Source organism: Sphaeramia orbicularis, chromosome 15 (genome assembly GCF_902148855.1).
Source record: "Sphaeramia orbicularis chromosome 15, fSphaOr1.1, whole genome shotgun sequence".
Lineage (NCBI taxonomy): Eukaryota > Metazoa > Chordata > Actinopteri > Kurtiformes > Apogonidae > Sphaeramia > Sphaeramia orbicularis.
In genome coordinates this window covers 53,363,138-53,383,492 of record NC_043971.1, presented here as the reverse complement: position 1 = coordinate 53,383,492, position 20,355 = coordinate 53,363,138, and the positions used below count along the sequence as shown (strand labels likewise).

General features: G+C 39.5%; 1 protein-coding gene across 1 annotated transcript in view; it reads right to left on the bottom strand.

The window, feature by feature from the left end:
* Positions 1–19,943, bottom strand: part of LOC115433912 (acylphosphatase-2-like) — a 37,632-nt gene extending 17,689 nt beyond the window's left edge. The window contains exons 1-4 of the mRNA XM_030155467.1: positions 19,926–19,943; positions 19,745–19,805; positions 14,506–14,522; positions 14,280–14,389 (exon numbers count right to left, since the gene is read on the bottom strand). Coding sequence (XP_030011327.1) covers positions 14,280–14,389; positions 14,506–14,522; positions 19,745–19,805; positions 19,926–19,943 — 206 coding nt within the window. The remainder of the gene's footprint in view (positions 1–14,279; positions 14,390–14,505; positions 14,523–19,744; positions 19,806–19,925) is intronic.
* Positions 19,944–20,355: the final 412 nt, after the last annotated feature.

The window sequence follows — 20,355 nt, the reverse complement described above, 5'->3', positions numbered from 1 at the left end:
TGCTCCTACATGATTAGTAAACGAACTGAAACTGAGGACAACCTAGTTTTACAAATACGGAGGAACTGGAGAATAAAGCTACGACGGAGTATTAGGACCACAGAAGAAAAGAAGAACACTGGGCACTACCAGAAGAAAGTCAGAAAATATGGAGATAAAACCTGGAATTTTATGAGAATAAAGTCGAATACAAAAAGAATCACAATGTTATGAGAATAAAGTCGTAGTTATAAAAACAATGATCGATACTGGCAGAGATGAACAGAATGATATCTATCTATCTATCTATCTATCTATCTATCTATCTATCTATCTATCTATCTATCTATCTATCTATCTATCTATCTATCTATCTATCTATCTATCTATCTATCTATCTATCTATCTATCTATCTATCTATCTATCTATCTATCTAATGTGTGGACTGCTGTTTGATGGAAGAGTTTAAAGCTGTTAGGAGTGATCCATAGATTAAAAATGCCACTTAAGTCTACATTAGAACTATTTGAACTAATACAGCTCTTCAAATATACTAAACAGAAATCACATCCTAAGTTACAAATTACATTCAGGTAGACTAGGAATTCAACTACAAAACCTACTCCAGCTGCAACTTTCACTTCTCTCCTTTTTCAGCAGCATCACTCTGCTTCCTTTCCTCTCTAACCTCCATCCATTATCTACCCCCCCCCCCCCCCCCCCCCCACACACACACACACACACACACACACACACCACCACTTTTTTGTTTTTTACTTGGCCTAAAGGAACAGCTGCTTCCTGTTTCCCAGGCCACGCAGGAAGTGAGGTCGTGGTGAAAGTGGAGTCGAGAGGAAGGCCATGAGAGCGAGGGTGTTAACACGGAAAAGAATAGATGGAAATGGACGTGTTGTGTGTTAAAGTGAGTCTGACAGTGTCATACTGAGGTTAATGTAGCAAAATGTTTTATTTAGATCAATAATCATGGCATTAGATGAGTAACATTGTTGGCGTTCTGAGGTTAACCCGATAATTAAACTAAAAAAAAAAGCCATTAGAGTCATAAATAAAGCTGGTTATCTTCAATCAAGTCATCCATTTTTTGTAGAATCTGGTTTATTAAAATTTTTTGATATTGTATATTTAAAAACAATGGAAATTATGTTTCGTGCTAAAAGTAAAAGTCGTCCTGTTTGTATTCAGAAAAAAATTAAGTTAAGAGAAGGGAATTATAATTTAAGAGGGATGTTTGTGTATGAAACATGTAAAGTCAGAACAAACACTAAATATCACTGTGTTTCTTTTATTGGTGTCAAATTATGGAACCAGTTGAAAGATGAAGTGAAATTGTGAAGCTCACTGTCAAGTTTTAAAAAAGCTTGAACCCTTTCATGCATGAATTATGAACGCCTTCATTAAGATTTATTTTCCCCAAGTGTTTTTATTCCTCTTTAGGCATGAAAAAAAAACAATACAATTGATTTTTTTTTTTTTTTTAAATATTAGTTTATTTTTCTTATTCTTATTTATTTATTATTTTTTTTGTTTTTTTTATTCTTATTTTTTTTTACATATTTTCTTTTCATGAAGCTGCAAAAATGTCCACTCGGCTGGACACCATGTGTTTCGTTTTTGAAGCAAAGGGACATGCATTTACTGATATACTGTGTGAAAACTATGAAAAAAAAAACAATTTTAATGACACTAATCTGATGTTTTCTCACATTTTAACACACTCTAATACTAGTTATTACTCACTCATGGAGATAATACTCAAAAGAAAAAAAAACTTTTTAAAATTACAGTCTAATAACAAGCACAAGGTTGAGGTTTATTTACTTAGCACACTTAAATACAGACACTACTGTCCCCAAGTGCTGTATTTAATAATGAAACAGAACAGGAGTAAAAGACAATAAATAGGATAAAACAATACTGGCACACAGTTCATGTATTAAAAACAAGCAATTGATTTACACTCCAACATGTCAGTGCAGATCAGGTTTACCAAAAACAGCAAAGTTACAGTAATGGTCTGAGTTACAGTGGATGGGATGGTGCACAAGTGTCCGCTGTGTCGGCTGAAATGGAACTGAAACAACAAACACATGAATATACAAGAGAACAGCAGCAGAAGAACTGTCCACTGGACTGACCACTGGAGTGACCATTGGAGTGACCACTGGAGTGACCACTGGAGTGACCATTGGAGTGTCCACTGTGCATGAAAGGGCTAAGTTGTCAAATTCTCCAGGGCTATGAAAGTAATATGATTTCAAAGTGACTTAAGAAACTGAATGAAGAGGAATTTGTGTTCATGTTTTATCTGCTGCAACTTCAGGTGTGGAGTTGGAGTAAGGACGGGAGTAGGAGGAGCAGAAATAAACCTCTGGCTTCAACTTCTGCCTTTTTCAGTTGCCAATTGTGTTAATTTTATGGGTTTATAAATAAATAAATAAATAAATAAATAAATATATATGTGTGTGTGTGTGTGTGCGTTTTTGTACATAACTGAAATAAAAAATATTCATTCATTCATTCACTCCACCCACTGCATTATTCTACAAAAGCTACACAATCAGAAACAGGCTGAGATGGAGGTGATCGAGGCGTTTCTGTCCAGGTGTAGATGTGAGAAAGCTGGAGTTCTGGGACATCTGTACCACACAGAAAGACACTTCTGAACAGCCACATGTGGCTCTGAAAGGCTTAGTTTGAGTTTTGTGCTGGTTTTTACCTAAAAGTCTGTGTCCATTTTAGTGTGAACTTATTTTAGAAAATATTTGCTGCTTTTTCATGCCGTCAGAGAGTCCTTCTATTTGACACCAGATGAAGAACAAGGACATGAGGATGTGGGTTAAAGGTGCAGGAGCAGCCTTTTTTTTGTTTTTTTAATCAGTAAATGTGATCACATATTAAATATAATATTCAGAATTATGTTTTGCTCATGATGATGTTGTGTTTTATTACCTTCAAATAACTTTGTCTAAAAGTATAAATTCCAAATTATTTGCAAGGCCTGTGACGGTACACAAAAATTTTCGGTTCAGTACGTTTTTGGTTTTGAAAGCCATGGCTCATTTTTTTTTCGGTTCAGTACGGGAAGAAAGAAAACCCCTCAACATGTCTTTAATGCATTTATTATGAAGTTTTGAACATTTTTCCCCCAATTTTTGGAGACATTAGAATATAGAAAAACAGGAATAATATAATTCTGCTGCTATAAATCAAATAGAAAATAAAATAAATAAAATATGAATATAATATAATATAATATATAATATAAATGTATTTGACACATTAGTATTGCACTTTTCCCTGAAAGGTAGTTTTGAACAAACAACACAAATCTAATCCCAGTTGTGTCAGTTCACATTCTCTCGTCTCTTCTCGTCTCTTTCCTTGTTGTTGTCTTTCACTGGGACCTGATGTGATCCAAACTGGACTGTGCGGATGGTGGAGGGTCTTCAGTCTCTTCCTTCCAGGTTCACATCATATTTGTTGTTTTTTTGTTTTTTTAAATCTTATATCAGCTGCTATTTCATATTTCAGGTCAGTGTGCACTCCTTCAATATGTCTGTGTGGAACTTGCACAGATTTAACCCTTTCATGCATGAGTCATAAGAACCTTAGTCAAGATTTTTATTCCTGTTCAGGCACGAAAAAAATAATGCGATTTAATTATTTTTAAATGAACCCATTTTTCATGGAGTTACAAAAATGTCCACACAGCTGGAGACCATGTGTTTAATTTTGGAGGAAAAAAACATGCATTTAAAATACAATATCAGAAAGTGATCTACTGTGTGAAAACTATGAAATAAAAACATTTTTACTGCAGCTTATCTGATGTTTTCTCACATTTTAACGTACTCTGATACTAGACATAACTCAGTTCATGGAGATAATGTGCAAAAAAAAAAACCTTTTTGTTTAAGAAAACTGTTAATTACAGTCTAATAACAATTAGCAATTGTTTTACACTCAAACATGTTCGTGCAGATCAGGTTTATCAAGAACAGCAAATTGACAGTAATGGGATGAACTGCAGTGTTTGGGATGGTGCTGATGTGGAACTAAAACCAAACCCATGAATATACAAGAGAACAGCTGGAGAACAGCTGTCCACTGTAGTGACCACGATGCATGAAAGGGTTAAAGTTCAGCAATGAACGACGTCTTTGGTTCCTTTTTCTTTTTCTCATCCTACTGTGCCGTTTCAGTACAGCTGTGGACCGAACCGAACAGGTGCGTACTGAAACGGTTCGGTATGTGGACCGTTACAGGCCTATTATTCACTTCTGTTTTGTGTCATTACAGACTTAGTCTTTCCCTTTTTTCTGTTTCCAGGTGGGTGATGCACTGTTGAAACGCGTTAGTGTCACTGACATGTTTACAGATTTACCGTCATAACAAAGACACCCACAACAAATGAAACGCATGCGCTGATAAGGACTTTCAGGCAGATTTATGATTTGGTTTGTCTTCTAATTGTTTTTTTTTTTTTAATCACATTCTATTACATGTTTTACTTGGTCTTTAATGCACCTAAAGGTACTTTTAGTCTTTCTGTGCCTTCTGTTTTCTTGCGTAGGGATGGGAGAGGAGGATATGCAGTCAGTGGAAATCTACAGCTTCACCACTAGATGTCACTAAATACCACACACTGAATATTTAAGATAACTGATGACCACTCTTCAGTTATTACAAATTACTACACATACTAGTCCTGTGTCAGTGCGGCTTTAGCAAATCCAGTCCAACTTTATTTATAAAGCACTTTAACCCTTTCATGTATGAATTATGAAAAAAGTATCTAGATTTTTTTGGGGTTAATTTTATTACTCAAAATTAGGCTAAAGTTGAAATGCGTTTTGAAATAATTTTTTTTTAAAAATATGGTTCGATTAAGAAGATATTTTACCTCCTGAGACCCAGGCAAGTACAAGTTTTGGCTTTTTTAAATTAAATAATTGCCTACATTGGAAACCTCATGATGCCACCGTTTTTTCAGATGCATTTTTCTTTGTTTTTATGGAATGTCCTTTGTGGTGGACGGGTTTTGTTTTGGGATTTTTTTTCTATGAAGCTGTGAAACTCTTCCCATAGCCAGGTCTTAGGAGGTTACTTTGATGAGATCACAGAGCTGACCAAATTCTAAAACTAAGATGATCCTTTTTTTTCATTGTGTTGCTTAGGGTCTACATAGAATGCCCTCATGTGGTTTGGAGAATGTTGCCTTTGGAAAGTGAGCTGAAACTGTGTGTCCACAAATGTGGACATCATGCATGAAAGGGTTAAAACAACCACAGTGGACCAAAGTGCTGTACAGAAGAATAAAAGCACAATACAAATTAATAAAAGCATTAAAAACATTAAAATCAAATCAAATAAAACAAGTTAAAATATATGTGATGTCCCAGATGTGATGTGACACCACTGATGGACAACCAAGGGCCAGAGGCTGCTCCACTTTGTTTCCTTCAACAGTTCAGATCATCTACAACCCCTGAGTCGACAAACTCAGACATTTTAATGTGGGTTGAAGGAGCTGTGGCGTTAAAGCTCCACCCGTCTGCTTCTACAGAGAGTCAAAAACAAACACCACCGTGTGCGTTAGGTGAGGAGCAGATCCCTGAAGGCAGTGATGTCATCTGAATGACACCACACCCTGGTGACATCACTCCCTGTGGACGCACTGAGATCGAAACAAAGAGCAGAAAAGAAAAAAAAAAACAACAAAAAAACAAACAAACAAAGAGCAGAAAAGAAAAACAAAAAAAAAACAAACAAACAAAGAGCAGAAAAGAAAAAAAAAAAACAAAAAAAAAACAAAGAGCAGAAAAAAGAGCAGAAAAAACCCAAAACAAAACAAAGAGCAGCCGACAACCAACTCCATCACTGATGAGTATTAGACCAAGCACTGACCGAGAGGAGGAGGAGGAGACCAGGAGGACCGAGAGGAGGAGGAGACAAGAGGAGGACCAAGAGGAAGAGACAAGAGGCGGACTGAGAGGAGGACCAAGAGGAGGAGGAGACAAGAGGAGGACCAAGAGGAAGAGACAAGAGGCGGACTGAGAGGAGGACCAAGAGGAGGAGGAGACAAGAGGAGGACCAAGAGGAAGAGACAAGAGGAGGACTGAGAGGAGGAGACAAGAGGAGGACCGAGAGGAGGAGACCAGGAGGACTGAGAGGAGGAGGACCAAGAGGAAGAGACAAGAGGAGGACCGAGAGGAGGACCAAGAGGAGGAGGAGACAAGAGGAGGACCAAGAGGAGGAGGAGACAAGAGGAGGACTGAGAGGAGGAGACAAGAGGAGGAGGAGACAAGAGGAGGACCAAGAGGAAGAGACAAGAGGAGGACCAAGAGGAAGAGACAAGAGGCGGACTGAGAGGAGGACCAAGAGGAGGAGGAGACAAGAGGAGGACCAAGAGGAGGAGGAGACAAGAGGAGGACCAAGAGGAGGAGGAGACAAGAGGAGGACCAAGAGGAAGAGACAAGAGGAGGACCGAGAGGAGGAGGAGACAAGAGGAGAACCAAGAGGAGGAGGAGACAAGAGGAGGACCAAGAGGAAGAGACAAGAGGAGAACCAAGAGGAAGAGACAAGAGGAGAACCAAGAGGAAGAGACAAGAGGAGGAGACAAGAGGAGGACCGAGAGGAGGAGGAGACAAGAGGAGGACCAAGAGGAGGTGGAGACAAGAGGAGGACCGAGATGAGGAGACAAGAGGAGGCGGAGACAAGAGGAGAACCAAGAGGAGGAGGAGACAAGAGGCGGACTGAGAGGAGGACCAAGAGGAGGAGGAGACAAGAGGAGGACCAAGAGGAAGAGACAAGAGGAGGACTGAGAGGAGGAGACAAGAGGAGGACCGAGAGGAGGAGACCAGGAGGACTGAGAGGAGGAGGACCAAGAGGAAGAGACAAGAGGAGGACCGAGAGGAGGAGGAGACAAGAGGAGGACTGAGAGGAGGAGACAAGAGGAGGACCGAGAGGAGGAGACCAGGAGGACTGAGAGGAGGAGGACCAAGAGGAAGAGACAAGAGGAGGACTGAGAGGAGGTGGAGACAAGAGGAGAACCAAGAGGAAGAGACAAGAGGCGGACTGAGAGGAGGACCAAGAGGAGGAGGAGACAAGAGGAGGACCAAGAGGAAGAGACAAGAGGCGGACTGAGAGGAGGACCAAGAGGAGGAGGAGACAAGAGGAGGACCAAGAGGAGGAGGAGACAAGAGGAGGACCAAGAGGAAGAGACAAGAGGAGGACCGAGAGGAGGAGGAGACAAGAGGAGGACCAAGAGGAAGAGACAAGAGGAGGACTGAGAGGAGGAGGAGACAAGAGGAGAACCAAGAGGAGGAGGAGACAAGAGGAGGACCAAGAGGAAGAGACAAGAGGAGGAGACAAGAGGAGGACCGAGAGGAGGAGGAGACAAGAGGAGGACCAAGAGGAGGTGGAGACAAGAGGAGGACCGAGATGAGGAGACAAGAGGAGGACCGAGATGAGGAGACAAGAGGAGGCGGAGACAAGAGGAGAACCAAGAGGAGGAGACAAGAGGAGGCGGAGACAAGATTAGGACTGAAAGGAGGAGGAGACAAGAGGAGGACTGAAAGGAGGAGGATGTGTCCATCCACTGTCATTGATCCAACTCCATGGGTTTTACTGGTGAATCCATGTTGTAGAAGATGACGGTGTTTCCATGGTAACTATGGAGCCTCTGAACGTCCAAATATGGTCATATCTGATGACCATGAAAAGATGAAGAACTGTATTTTACACCAATTATTGACCTGTATTGATAGGATTAGTGGATCATCAGGTATTAAACAGTTTAGATCAGCAGATGGTTGGTTTTTTCTCTCTGGGTTAATGCTGTTTGCATATATTCTGTATATTACAGTTGTACGTATGTTGATACAGACACAGAAACGCATAAATATGGTCATTGTAACTTTGCTCAAACAACCAAACTAATTGTGTCAGAAGACAACTGGACTTTTCTAGTGAACTTAACCCTTTAGTCACCAGAGGTTTTTTTTTTTCTTCCAAAAAATATTAAATTTTGATATCAAGATTTCAAAAAGCTGTCATTCACTTATTTTACTTGTCACAATATTGTGACTTTGGTGCTAAAAGGACTAATGTAAAGGGAAGGTGATTAAAACATTCTTACATCAAAATAAATTAAAAACAGTCAGCTGAAAACAATGAACATTAACTTTCATTTGCTGAGTTTTAATATGATCACTTTTCATTAGGATTCTGCCTGTTCTGCCATTTACTCATTATTTTTTCATCAACATTGTTTAATATGTTTTTACATTAGTCTGATATGAGCAACTTAAATTAAATGATCAAAACCTTACATTTCATTTCCTATAGACACGTAAATGTTTACCCTTTATTGCCTTAAATATATCTGGACTCAGTGACAAACCAGATGTTTGTGCTTATTCCATATTCATCCAGGTAAATGCACGTTTAACGGATTTATTGAGATGACCTACAAAAGTGAAATTAAATGGAAACTAATCTTACTTTTTTGTTTGTTTTTTGGGTTTTTTAAGGTTTGGGTGCTGCTACTTATGTTTCCATGCCATTCTACCATTATAACATAACTGCCATTATAACATAGGACAAAAAAAAAAAAAAATCATAAAAAAAAAAAAAAGATCTAATGCTTCCATCTGATTGTGATCAAAAATAAGGTGATAAATACAAGGGGAAATAGTTCAGTGACTTAATGAGGCTGATGTGAACAGATATGATGGTAAACATCTCCATCTAGTGGTGATAAACTGTAAAAACAGACTGCAGTGGTTTACCATGTGCTCCACTGGAACATGTTACTATTAAATGCAGAAAAATGTACAGTGGTGTGCAAAAATATTAGAACACTTGTCAAATCTTAAGAAACTGGTGGTTTATTTTTTGTTCCCAGAGCCTGAATTTCACTTATGCCACTGCAAAAGGTAAAGGCAAAAGTACTGAGAATATTTCACCTACAAATGTATCAGTCCAGTCCTTTTTTTTTCACATTTTACTCTAATATTTAGTGTGCCCCCCCCAGCAACAGTCACAGCAGCGCATTTTTCTGTCATTATGTCGATGTATTTTCTGAGAGTTTCAACCCCAGTGTCCTAACCCTAACCCTAACCCTAACCCAACCCTAACCCTAACCCAACCCTAACCCTAACCCTAACCCTAACCCCTAACCCAACCCTAACCCTAACCCAACCCTAACCCTAACCCTAACCCTAACCCTAACCCTAACCCAACCCTAACCCTAACCCTCTCAGAATCTCGTTCCACAGAGTTCCCGTAGAGCAGGGCTGTCAAACTCAGTTTAGTCCAGGGGCCACATTCAGCCCAACATGATCTGAAGTGGGCCGGACCAGTGGCGTAATAACAGTGGAAAAAAAAGTTAAATTACATTATGAAAGTGTTTACATCTACAAAGAGTAGTATTTAAAATGTGAATAACATGAACAACCAGAAATTTCTTAAGAAAAATTAGTGCAATTTTGACAATATTCTGCCTCAGTTTATCAATTACACATGTTCATTACAACTCACATCTGTCAGTGGATCTACAAATACACAATACAATTGTTAAAATTGCACTTATGTCTCTTAAGACATTTCAGGTTGTTCATTTTTGTTCAGGTTCCTCACATTTTGCGTGAAAGAACAGTTTGTAATGTAATGTAATTTTTTTTTTTATGGAATTGTACTTTTTACATTGAAACAAAGTGAAAAATAAGGAGTTGTAATTACTTATAGGCTATTATGATGGGACTTCACTGGTCTGGTCTACTTTAGATCATACTGGTCTGTATGTGGAACCTAAACTTAAAAAAATTTAAAACTATCCATCCATCCATCCATCCATCCATCCATTATCCACCGCTTATCTGGGACCGGGTCACGGGGGTAACAGTCTAATCAGGGATGCCCAGACTTCCCTCTCCTCAGACTCCTCCTCCAGCTCTTCCGGGGGGACCCCGAGGCGTTCCCAGGCCAGCCCACAGACATAGTCTCTCCAACGTGTCCTGGGTCTTCCCCGAGGTCTCCTCCCGGTGGGACATGCCAGGAACACCTCCCCAGGGAGGCGTCCAGGAGGATCCAAAACAGATGTCTGATCCACATCAGCTGGTTCCTCTGGATGTGGAGGAGCAGCGGCTCTACTCCGAGCTCCTCCCCCTAAATGTAAAACTATTGACTGTTAATATCTTAGATATCATGTTTGCATTTCCCAAATTCATCCCACAGGCCGGATTGGACCCTCTGGGGGACCAGTTCTGGCCCATGGGCCACATGTTTGACACCTGTGCCTTAGAGTTTCCGTAAATTGTTGCTGCACACTAAATATTAGAGTAAAATGTAAAAAAAAAGGACTGGACTGATACATTCATTCATTCATTTTCTGAACCCGCTTTATCCTCACTAGGGTCACGGGGGTCGCTTGGAGCCTATCCCAGCTACATAGGGGCGAAGGCGGGGTACACCCTGGACAAGTCGCCAGTTCATCGCAGGGCTGAACATATAGAGACAAACAATCACTCTCACATTCACACCTACGGGCAATTTAGATTAACCAATTAACCTATTAGTGCATGTTTTTGGACTGTGGGAGGAAGCCGGAGTACCCGGAGAGAACCCACGCAGACACGGGGAGAACATGCAAACTCCACACAGAAAGGTCCCACCCCCCGTCGACTGGTGTTGGAATCGAACCCAGGACCTTCTTGCTGTGAGGCACGTGTGCTAACCACTGCACCACCGTGTCGCCCTGGACTGATACATTTGTAGGTGAAATATTCTCAGTACTTTTGCCTTTTGCAATGGAAAAAAGTGAAATTCAGGCTCTGGGAACAAACAGCTTATCGGCCAACAGGCTGTAAGCTACTGTCATCATGCAGCGTCTGTCGTCGTCGTCTGTTGCAAGGTTATAGTAGTTTTGGATTTTAATAAAAGTTTAGTTTTAATTAGTTTGAGGTTTTTTTCTCTAATTCAGTTAGTTTAATTAGTTTTTAGAGCAGGTTTGTTAGTTTTTATTAGTTCTCATTTTTTTCTGAATGCTTAGTTTTAGTTTAGTTTAGTTTAGTTTAGTTTTAATATTAGTTTTAGTTATTTCATATATTTTATCTTCCTCACCGTCCTATTCAAAGAAATTAGTGAGGTGCGAATCAGCGGGTTACCCTGGACACTTTATTTGGGGGTGGGGTTAGGGCGGCTCACTGACTGAGCACAGACACAAACACATGTACAGCACAATGTATACATTCCATACAGCAGGTCGGGGGGTGTGATCCATACACAACGTCACTTACATGAAAACAATGCGAAGATGTGCAAAGCGAGAGAGGAGATGCACAAAGCAGCCAGCAGTAAACCAGATAGAAACATATATAAACCAGATAGAAACATATATAAACCACATACAAACATATATAAACCAAGTATAAACATATATAACCCAGTTAACCAGCAATAAACCTGACAGAAAAATATATAAACCAGATAGAAACATATATAAACCAATTAACCACCAGTGAACAGCACAGTAACATATAGAAACCACATACAAACATATGTAAACCACATACAAACATATGTAAACCACATACAAACATATATAAACCACATACAAACATATATAAACCACTTATAAACATATATAACCCAGTTCCTCATCAGTAAACCACACCTTCGCAGATCTCTCATATCTTAATCCTCTACACTTCAAAAATTCTATGCGTAATCAAATATTTTAATGTGCGCTGTTTTTATATTTATTTTTATTTTATTGTATTTCTAATCAAATCTAAATGTATTTTAATATTGTATTTTTTTTTTCAATCAATGTGAAGCGCTTTGGGCTTCTGTATGAAAGGTGCTATACAAATAAAGTTTATTATTATTATTATTATTATTATTATTATTATTACAGTTCCATTATTAGCCAACTGTGCTTCAGTTCAGTTTAGCTAGCTGTAGCAGGTAACATCAAAGGTTTTTGAACATTCTAACAGGTTCCATCCCTCTGTAATTGGATTACTTTTCATGCTCCTCTTCTCTCCTCTTCTAAACTGTGCAGTTCAGGCCTTGGAAGGCCTTTTCATAGAGATAAACTCTCCAGTCTTTACCTGGATGCCAGTTCTGTCTGACTGTCCTTTAGCTCTGCTGTCTGTCACTCACACACACAGTGAAAAACCAAACCCACCCCACTCCTCACTCCAGTAAACCCCAGACAGGACTGTGCTGCTGTGTCCCAGCTTTAGTCTGTATGTTCCAGGTAGAGTTAGGACCAGAAGACCACTGGAAACCACCGTGACCACACATGACAGACTGAAGTGTCCTATGGTGTCACCAGCTCAAACTGCTGGAGCGAAATAAATCTATTTCATATCAATCCAACATTAACAAAGACGAAAACAAAGGGAATTTTATCCATAATTTTTAATCGTTTTAGTTAGTTTTGTAAACACACAATACAGTTTCAGTTAGTTATCGTTTTTTTCCTTTAATTAGAGTTTTTATTTATTTCAGTTAATGAAAACGTTTTTTCAGTTTTAGTTTTTGTCATTTTGTTCATTTTCGTTAACGGTAATAACCTTGGTCTGTCATTTCTCGTCTGTTATAAATATTTCAATCGTCTTCTTCTCTGCAACTACAATTCCAATTGACTTCAAACTTGGTCTACAGCTTCTGTATGATGATGTCAACAAAAGTTAGTGAAATTATTTGGATTCGGGTCTGATTCTGGATTTGGTGCCACTTTGAAAAATGTCCCTATTATAACAGATAGGAAGTGGATTGATCCAATAAATCAATATCAATGATATCAAGTGTGAATTTGAATTTTTGACAGATCTGATTGGAATATGAGCAAAACATGGACTATTTCTGTAATAGAATAAATACACAGAACTGGGTGAGAATAAATGGCATCTGGATACATTTCCCAAAGCTTTGAATTTGGGCGCTAAGATACAGGACCATTGGTCCGATTTTTTAAGATCTGACAAGTGTTCTAATATTTTTGAACACCACTGTATAGATGTGGTTTTATACATATACTTTTGTACTTCATGTACAGTATATGTAATTTATCAACAACTGACTCATAGTGTCCAGGTTTGGTTCAAATCAAAAGATGTAAATGTGAATTTAGAGGAACCTGCATATTTGTCCATCCACCAGTAAGAACTGAGATGAAATTTTACTGCAGAACTAAATGTGTTCAGGTATGGAAGGAAAGGAAACCAGACTAAAACATATATTACACATTCACACTGCCACCTTTCTCACTGCAAAACAGTTTGATGACTTTACCAACAGTAAAAAGAGAGAGAAAAAAAAAAAAAAAGGACAAAACATAAAACGTAAGATACGAGCATTGTGATGTGTTGTACATACACTGTAAAAAAAAAATCTGTAATTTAACAGAATTTTCACTATTTATTTTACGGATTTTTCCTGTATTTTTCAGATACAGGAAAATATCAATGAAATGACAAAAACAGACTGTTATTTTACATGTCAAATGGAAAATAACACAAAAAACTGTAACTGTGAATAATCATTAAATTTCCATTTTTTAAAAGAAATTTGTTCTTTTTTCACAGAAAAATACAGTTACAATACATTTGCAAATATATCATAATTTCACAATTTTTATTTATTTATGAGATTAAACTGTTACCTTAAAGTTTAATACTGTAAAAAAAAAAAAAATAAAACGAGATAAAATTACTGACAATTAACTGTTAAAGAAGTATTAGTTCTGTCAGTTGAAACCAGACTTGTTTGTTAATTGACAAATATCTTGTGTAATTACAGGAGGTTTTACAACAAAAATGTTGAATAAATGTATTTTTGTGAATGTATAACATGTATAAGCACTGATAAACTGTCCAAATACAGTTTTTATCAGTGGATTGGACAACTGAGTCTCACTGAAGATTATTTATATATATATCTATAGGTAATTTGATTGTTTTAATACATGTAAATATATTTTATTAAACATTAAAAAGTCAAAATATGCAAAATCTCATGTAAAGTTAGGGCAAAAAACTGTATTTTAATTATGGAAAATTACCATATTACCAGAAAATTACAGGGTTTTTTTTCTGAGTTTTTTTTTTTTTTTTTTTTTTACAGTGTACTGTAGTCTGTTCAACTGTTCCAAACCATAAACACATGTCCATCTGGATCCTGAGTTTGGGAAAGGCAGTTTTCAAATCTAAAAGTTGTCTGGAGTTTCAGATCTGATCTATGTGATGCAGATCTGTGCGGTACTCACATCTCCTCGACCATGTCTCGGGGTCCCTGGACCTGACCCACCACCGTCCCACCGTAGGTGTTCTTCACCCACCCCACTAGACCAAGACGGACACCCTCCTTCTCTGTGTACTGAAGGCAGCAGGGGTGGGGGTGGGATAGGGGTGTAAGGGGGGGTGGGGGGGGTCACTGCAGCAGGTCGTCATGCCAACAGTTCAACATGAGCAACAGCAGGAACATGAACTCACCATTCGGAAACACACTCCTGTTCAAAAACAACAGAGGGACAGTTACCATACGTCTGTCAGGTGCTTCAGAACCAGTCCCACCACACCATTAACCTGGTGACCATCCAGTCATCCACTAACTGTAACTAAATGGGCAGAAAATCTGTAAAAGACAAAGCTCATTTCTGTGCATTTCCACTGTCTGTTGTTCTAGTAACAGTCAGTTCATCAGTGTCCCCATGGTTCCAAACTGCTGCACTTCAGTGGGTTCTTTTCATATATTAACTGAGCTGTTGGTTTGAGGTGATGAGAAGTAGATGTTTTAACCAAAACCTGAAGTTCAGTGACAGCTTTTAGCTCCTGAACTGCACTGAAATCAACTCCTGTTTCAGATCATACACAGCCAAAAAAATGTTAGTTCCCAGTGTAAATAGTTCCGATCCTTCTATTAGATAATTACTGCAGTGACGAATACGCTTCAGTTCTTTAACCCTTTAACTGACGCAGTATCTTCTCATTTCTGAAACATCCATCAGCACCATGATAGAAGCACCATGCCCAGGGCCTACAGTCCAGGCCTGTGGGGGGAACCATTACCCATCATGCCTAGTGCCCTGCTGAGAGTCTTAAGCTGAAGACCTCATTCAGCTTTCTGTCCCATCATAAATACAGGATCTGAATCCAGATGCTGATGGAAACTCCTGCTGTGATGTTCAGCTCATAAAACCATGTCCCAGTGAATGCCACACAGTCAAAGCTAAAGGCTACAGTAGAAGCTAACCTGCATCTACCTGGGTTATGTTTTGATGCTGTTTTCATCGTCATGTCTGTTTGTCTCTGGGTTTACCGCAGCTAACATTACAGTTTCCTTACTGTTCCACACACACAAACATCTGTTTCCATTGGACTTAAACTTACCTGTTATCACCATAAACACCAAACTTTTCCACCTCTCCCACGCATAAAAACAGTTTTGTGATATTCATTACACAGTATTTCCAGGTTTTTTTAATGCACAATTTGTTAAATTGAACAAAACTTAATGAAAATCCACCTAATGAAATTTTGAACGTGACATTTTAGTCAAACTAAAGCCCATGATTGCCTTCCATCATATTGTATTTCATGCTCAGAGTAGCAATGATATGCCACTGAAAAACCTGTTGAGGCTGCTCACAGGTGTTTTCAGACAGGAAGGGCTTAAGAAGAGTTGAACAGCTGTAAATACTGGTCTACAACCCAGAGGCTTACAGGCTTTTCTCATCTGTGAAACATCGTCAGCCCATCTGTATTTATATTAGTGTAGATTTGGACTGAGAGGAGAGAGCTGCACAACAAAGCAGTGTGACATCACATTCTTTTTTTTTTCCAGCTGTATTTGTGGACCAGCTTAACCCATATAGACCCAGTGCTACATTTGTGACAGTTCCAAAATATTTTTTTCTCTATACTTTTCTTAAGTGATTTATCACCATTCATTATAATATTATCCTCTGTATTTGGCATTTTTCAGCAAAAATCATGTATTTTCATATATCATGTGGATGTTCATTACAGCTCAAATTAAAGTTGAGCGTTATTATATTAAAAACAGAAACAACTGAAGCACTGACTTTTTCAGTACAATATATCAACAATTAAAATGGTCAGTTAACTGAACATAAACCCAGTGTGTCCATCCACTGTCACTGATCCAACACCATAAGTTTTACTGGTAAGTCAATGTTGCAGAACAGGGCTGTTAAACTCATTTTAGTTCAGTTCCACATTCAGCCCAAAATGATCTCAAGTGGGCCGGACCAGTCAAATTATAACAATGAAAAAAGTAAAATTACATTATGATAATGTTTACATCTACAAAAATCTGAATAACATGAAAACTGGAAATGTCTTACAAAAAACAACTGCAATTTTAACAATATTCTACCTCAGATTATCAGTTTATTTTTAACACGTGTATTATAACTGACATTACAATTACAAATACACAAAACATTTAATAACAGGCAGAGTATTGGTAAAATTGCATTTACTTATCTTAAGACATTTCAGGTTATTCACATTTTTTGCAAAATAACAGTTTTTTAATGTAAATATTTTCATGTAATTTTACTTTTTTACACTAAAACAGAGAGACAACGTGCTGTTTTCATTATTTATAGGTTTAATATGATAGTATTTTACTGGTCTGACCTACTTTGTATCTAATTGGTCTGTATGTGGAATCTGAATTAAAATGATTTTGACATCTTTGATTGTTAATATCTTCAGTGTAATTTTTGTATTTCACAAATCCATCCTACGGGCCAGATTAGATCCTTTGGTGGGCAGGATTTGGCCCCCGGACCACATGTTTGACACCTGTGTTGTAGAAGATGACAGTGTTTCCATGGTAACTGCGGAGCCTCTGAACGTTCAAATGGGTCATATGTGATGACCATGAAAAGATGAAGACCTGCACTATACATGAATTATTTCAATGTATCGATAGGTTTGATGGTTCAGAGGTTATTAAACATTTTAAATCAGTCGATGCTTTTGGTCTCTAGTGGCTGTTTGGGTCTTTATGGGTTAAGCAGGACTTCTGAAGGATCAAGGTGAAATCAGCCCTATGTCATGTACCAAGTTTGCAAAATAAATCACAGATATTTCAACATTAGATGCTGATTCATGGGAAGTTTTACAAATTACACAGAGCAAAACCACAGACCTGAACCACAGACTGGGATCATGTTCATCATTGACTCCACCCACAGTAAATGACACCGTTAAAATAATGAGGCAATGGGGCAAAAGTTACAGAAAACAGGAGTCTCTTTTCTTGAACAGTTACACTTAGCTGTGAAATGACCAGAGTTCCCATGAAGTGGGAATAGAGGGTCTGCACATACGTCCCCCCCCCCCAGGCCACGCCCCTCTCAGTCAGACTGAGTGTCTTAAACCAACCTGCTCAACATGACGGAGTATAGCAGTAAACACAGCCAGAGCAAAGGACCATGGGAAATCTGAAATGAAATGAAGGACAGTTGGACTGGACATGGATCTGTACGAGCTACCAAAGAACAAGTGGTCCATGAACACTGACATGTGGACACACATGGAGGATCCAGACCTGATCCAGGGGGGAGGGGGTCAGCGCTATTTGGACCTGAAACTAATATACATTGGTTTCATCAGGACTGACAAACCAGGGTCCAAAACTAGGACCAGAACCAGCTGATCCAAAGGCTCCAAAGAACTAGGACCAGAACCAGCTGATCCAAAGGGTCCAAAACTAGGACCAGAACCAGCTGATCCAAAGGCTCCAAAACTAGGACCCCAGAACCAGCTGATCCAAGGTCCAAAACTAGGACCCAGAACCAGTTGATCCAAAGGTCCCAAAACTAGAGCCCAGAACCAGCTGATACAAAGGCTCCAAAACTAGGACCAGAACCAGCTGATCCAAGGCTCCAAAACTAGGGCCCGGAACCAGCTGATCCAAAGGCTCCAAAACTAGGGCCCAGAACCAGCTGATCCAAAGGGTCCAGAACTAGGGCCCGCAACCAGCTGATCCAAAGGCTCCAAAACTAGGGCCCGAACCAGCTGATCCAAAGGCTCCAAAACTAGGGCCCAGAACCAGCTGATCCAAAGGCTCCAAAACTAGGGCCCAGAACCAGCTGATCCAAAGGCTCCAAAACTAGGGCCCGAACCAGCTGATCCAAAGGCCCCAAAACTAGGCCCAGAACCAGCTGATCCAAAGGCTCCAAAACTAGGGCCCGAACCAGCTGATCCAAAGGCTCCAAAACTAGGGCCCAGAACCAGCTGATCCAAAGGCTCCAAAACTAGGGCCCAGAACCAGCTGATCCAAAGGCTCCAAAACTAGGGCCCAGAACCAGCTGATCCAAAGGTCCAAAACTAGGGCCCGAACCAGCTGATCCAAAGGCTCCAAACTAGGGCCCAGAACCAGCTGATCCAAAGGCTCCAAAACTAGGACCAGAACCAGCTGATCCAAAGGGTCTAAAACTAGGGCCCAGAACCAGCTGATGCAAAGGTCATTTCCAGTAGACCGTGGACTGACCCCAGTGAATCTATGCAGGATCTACTGAGACTGAGCAGATTTACTGAGTCTAGTTCAGATCCAGTCCTTTATCCAACACAGATACTACTGCTGTGGACCAGCAGGGCACCACTGCATTCTGGGAAATTAGCAGATTTACACCACCTGGTTTAAATAAACACATTATTCTGATAATATATGGCTTTATTGTCAGAATATGACGACTTTAATCTCATAACAAAATGACATTTTTTATAACCATGACTATCCTCCATAACATTGTGATTCTTTTGTCTTTGACTTATTCTCATAAATTACAGGTTTTATATCGTATTTTCTGACTTTCTTCTGGTAGTGCCCAGTTTCTTCTTTTCTTCTGTGGTCCTAATACTCCGTCGTAGCTTTATTCTCCAGTTCCTCCGTATTTGTAAAACTAGGTTGGCCTCAGTTTCAGTTCGTTACTAATCATGTAGGAGCACAAGGTTCACAATCACAAACTGAAGACAAAAACCAGGAAAGATCTGATCATGAAACCAAGAGCTGCACTAAGAAGGACTGTTAGCCAAAACAATAGGTCATTTCAGGTCTGATTGGACCCAAAAATACAGCATCAGTGAATGTTAGCTGACACCAACAGGATCCACAGATCTAGGTTTGGTTTCCTGGGTTTGTGGATCCATCTCCTTCTGTTTTCTTTGTCTTTGGGTGTCTGTAAAACGATAGCTCCCACTGCTTTAAGAACCTGAAAATACAATCAGTCTCACAACAGCTCTGCCCCATTTTTGATTCAATATTGTTCTTCAGTTCAGACAGGATTGAAGCCAACGCTGTCACTCATCTCCCTCTTTCTGACGCTCAGTGGGCGGAGCCGTGGTGACTTCCGCTCGCGGTGACGTCACATGCAGACCCTCTATTTGATTATGTTGCTGTCTGGTAAATCAGCATAAAATGGAAATATCTGAGTCTAAAGGTCTGCACCAAATGCACTTTTCCACACCATTTCCCTACATTTGCACTTGTGCTTTGGTGCTCATAACAGCAGTTCAGTTCATGAGTTGAAACTGATAGTAATGCGTCCTCAGGCTGCAGAAGCAGACAGTGCAGCTGTGTAGGTGTGTGTGTGCGCAGTCCTAAATAAAGCAACGACAGCTCAGCTTACAGCCACAGAACAGAAAAGACAAGAAGCAGAAGCAGACGGACGAACGGGGGGCGGATCATACCCACCCTGGACGTGGCCAAAGATCTCAAAGTCCACCGACACCAGGTTGGATCCAGCTGATCCCCCCTAGACATCCTGAAACTACAGACTGGTCCTTAACCCAGGAACACCAGCCCAGGGAACATGTGGACTGGTCTTGTCCACATGACCATGTCCTCCAGGTCCTTTAAAGGAGACCACCCCCACCCTGGACACTGCACCCATGGTCTCTGTAGTCCCTTAAAAACTACAAATGATCGTAACCTGCACCCATAAAGACCCAGTGCTCATTTTGTGACAGTTCCCAAATTAATTTTTCTCTTATTTAACTTTTCTTAAGTGATTATCACCAGTTATTAGGCCATTATCCTGTGTATTTTTCACTTTTCACTGTATATCATGTATTTTCGTATTTTAATTTCCTATCCTTCATCATTAAAGCTCAGAGTAAATTCAAAAGTTTTTGTATCAAAACAGAGAAAAATGAAGAAAAAGTTACTTTTCCAGTAAAATATCTCATTAACTGAACATGAAAACAACTGTCTCCATCCACTGTCATTATTCAGTTCCGTGGGTTTTACTGTTGAAACAATGTTGTAGAACACAGGTGTCAAAACATGTGGCCTGGGGGCCAAAT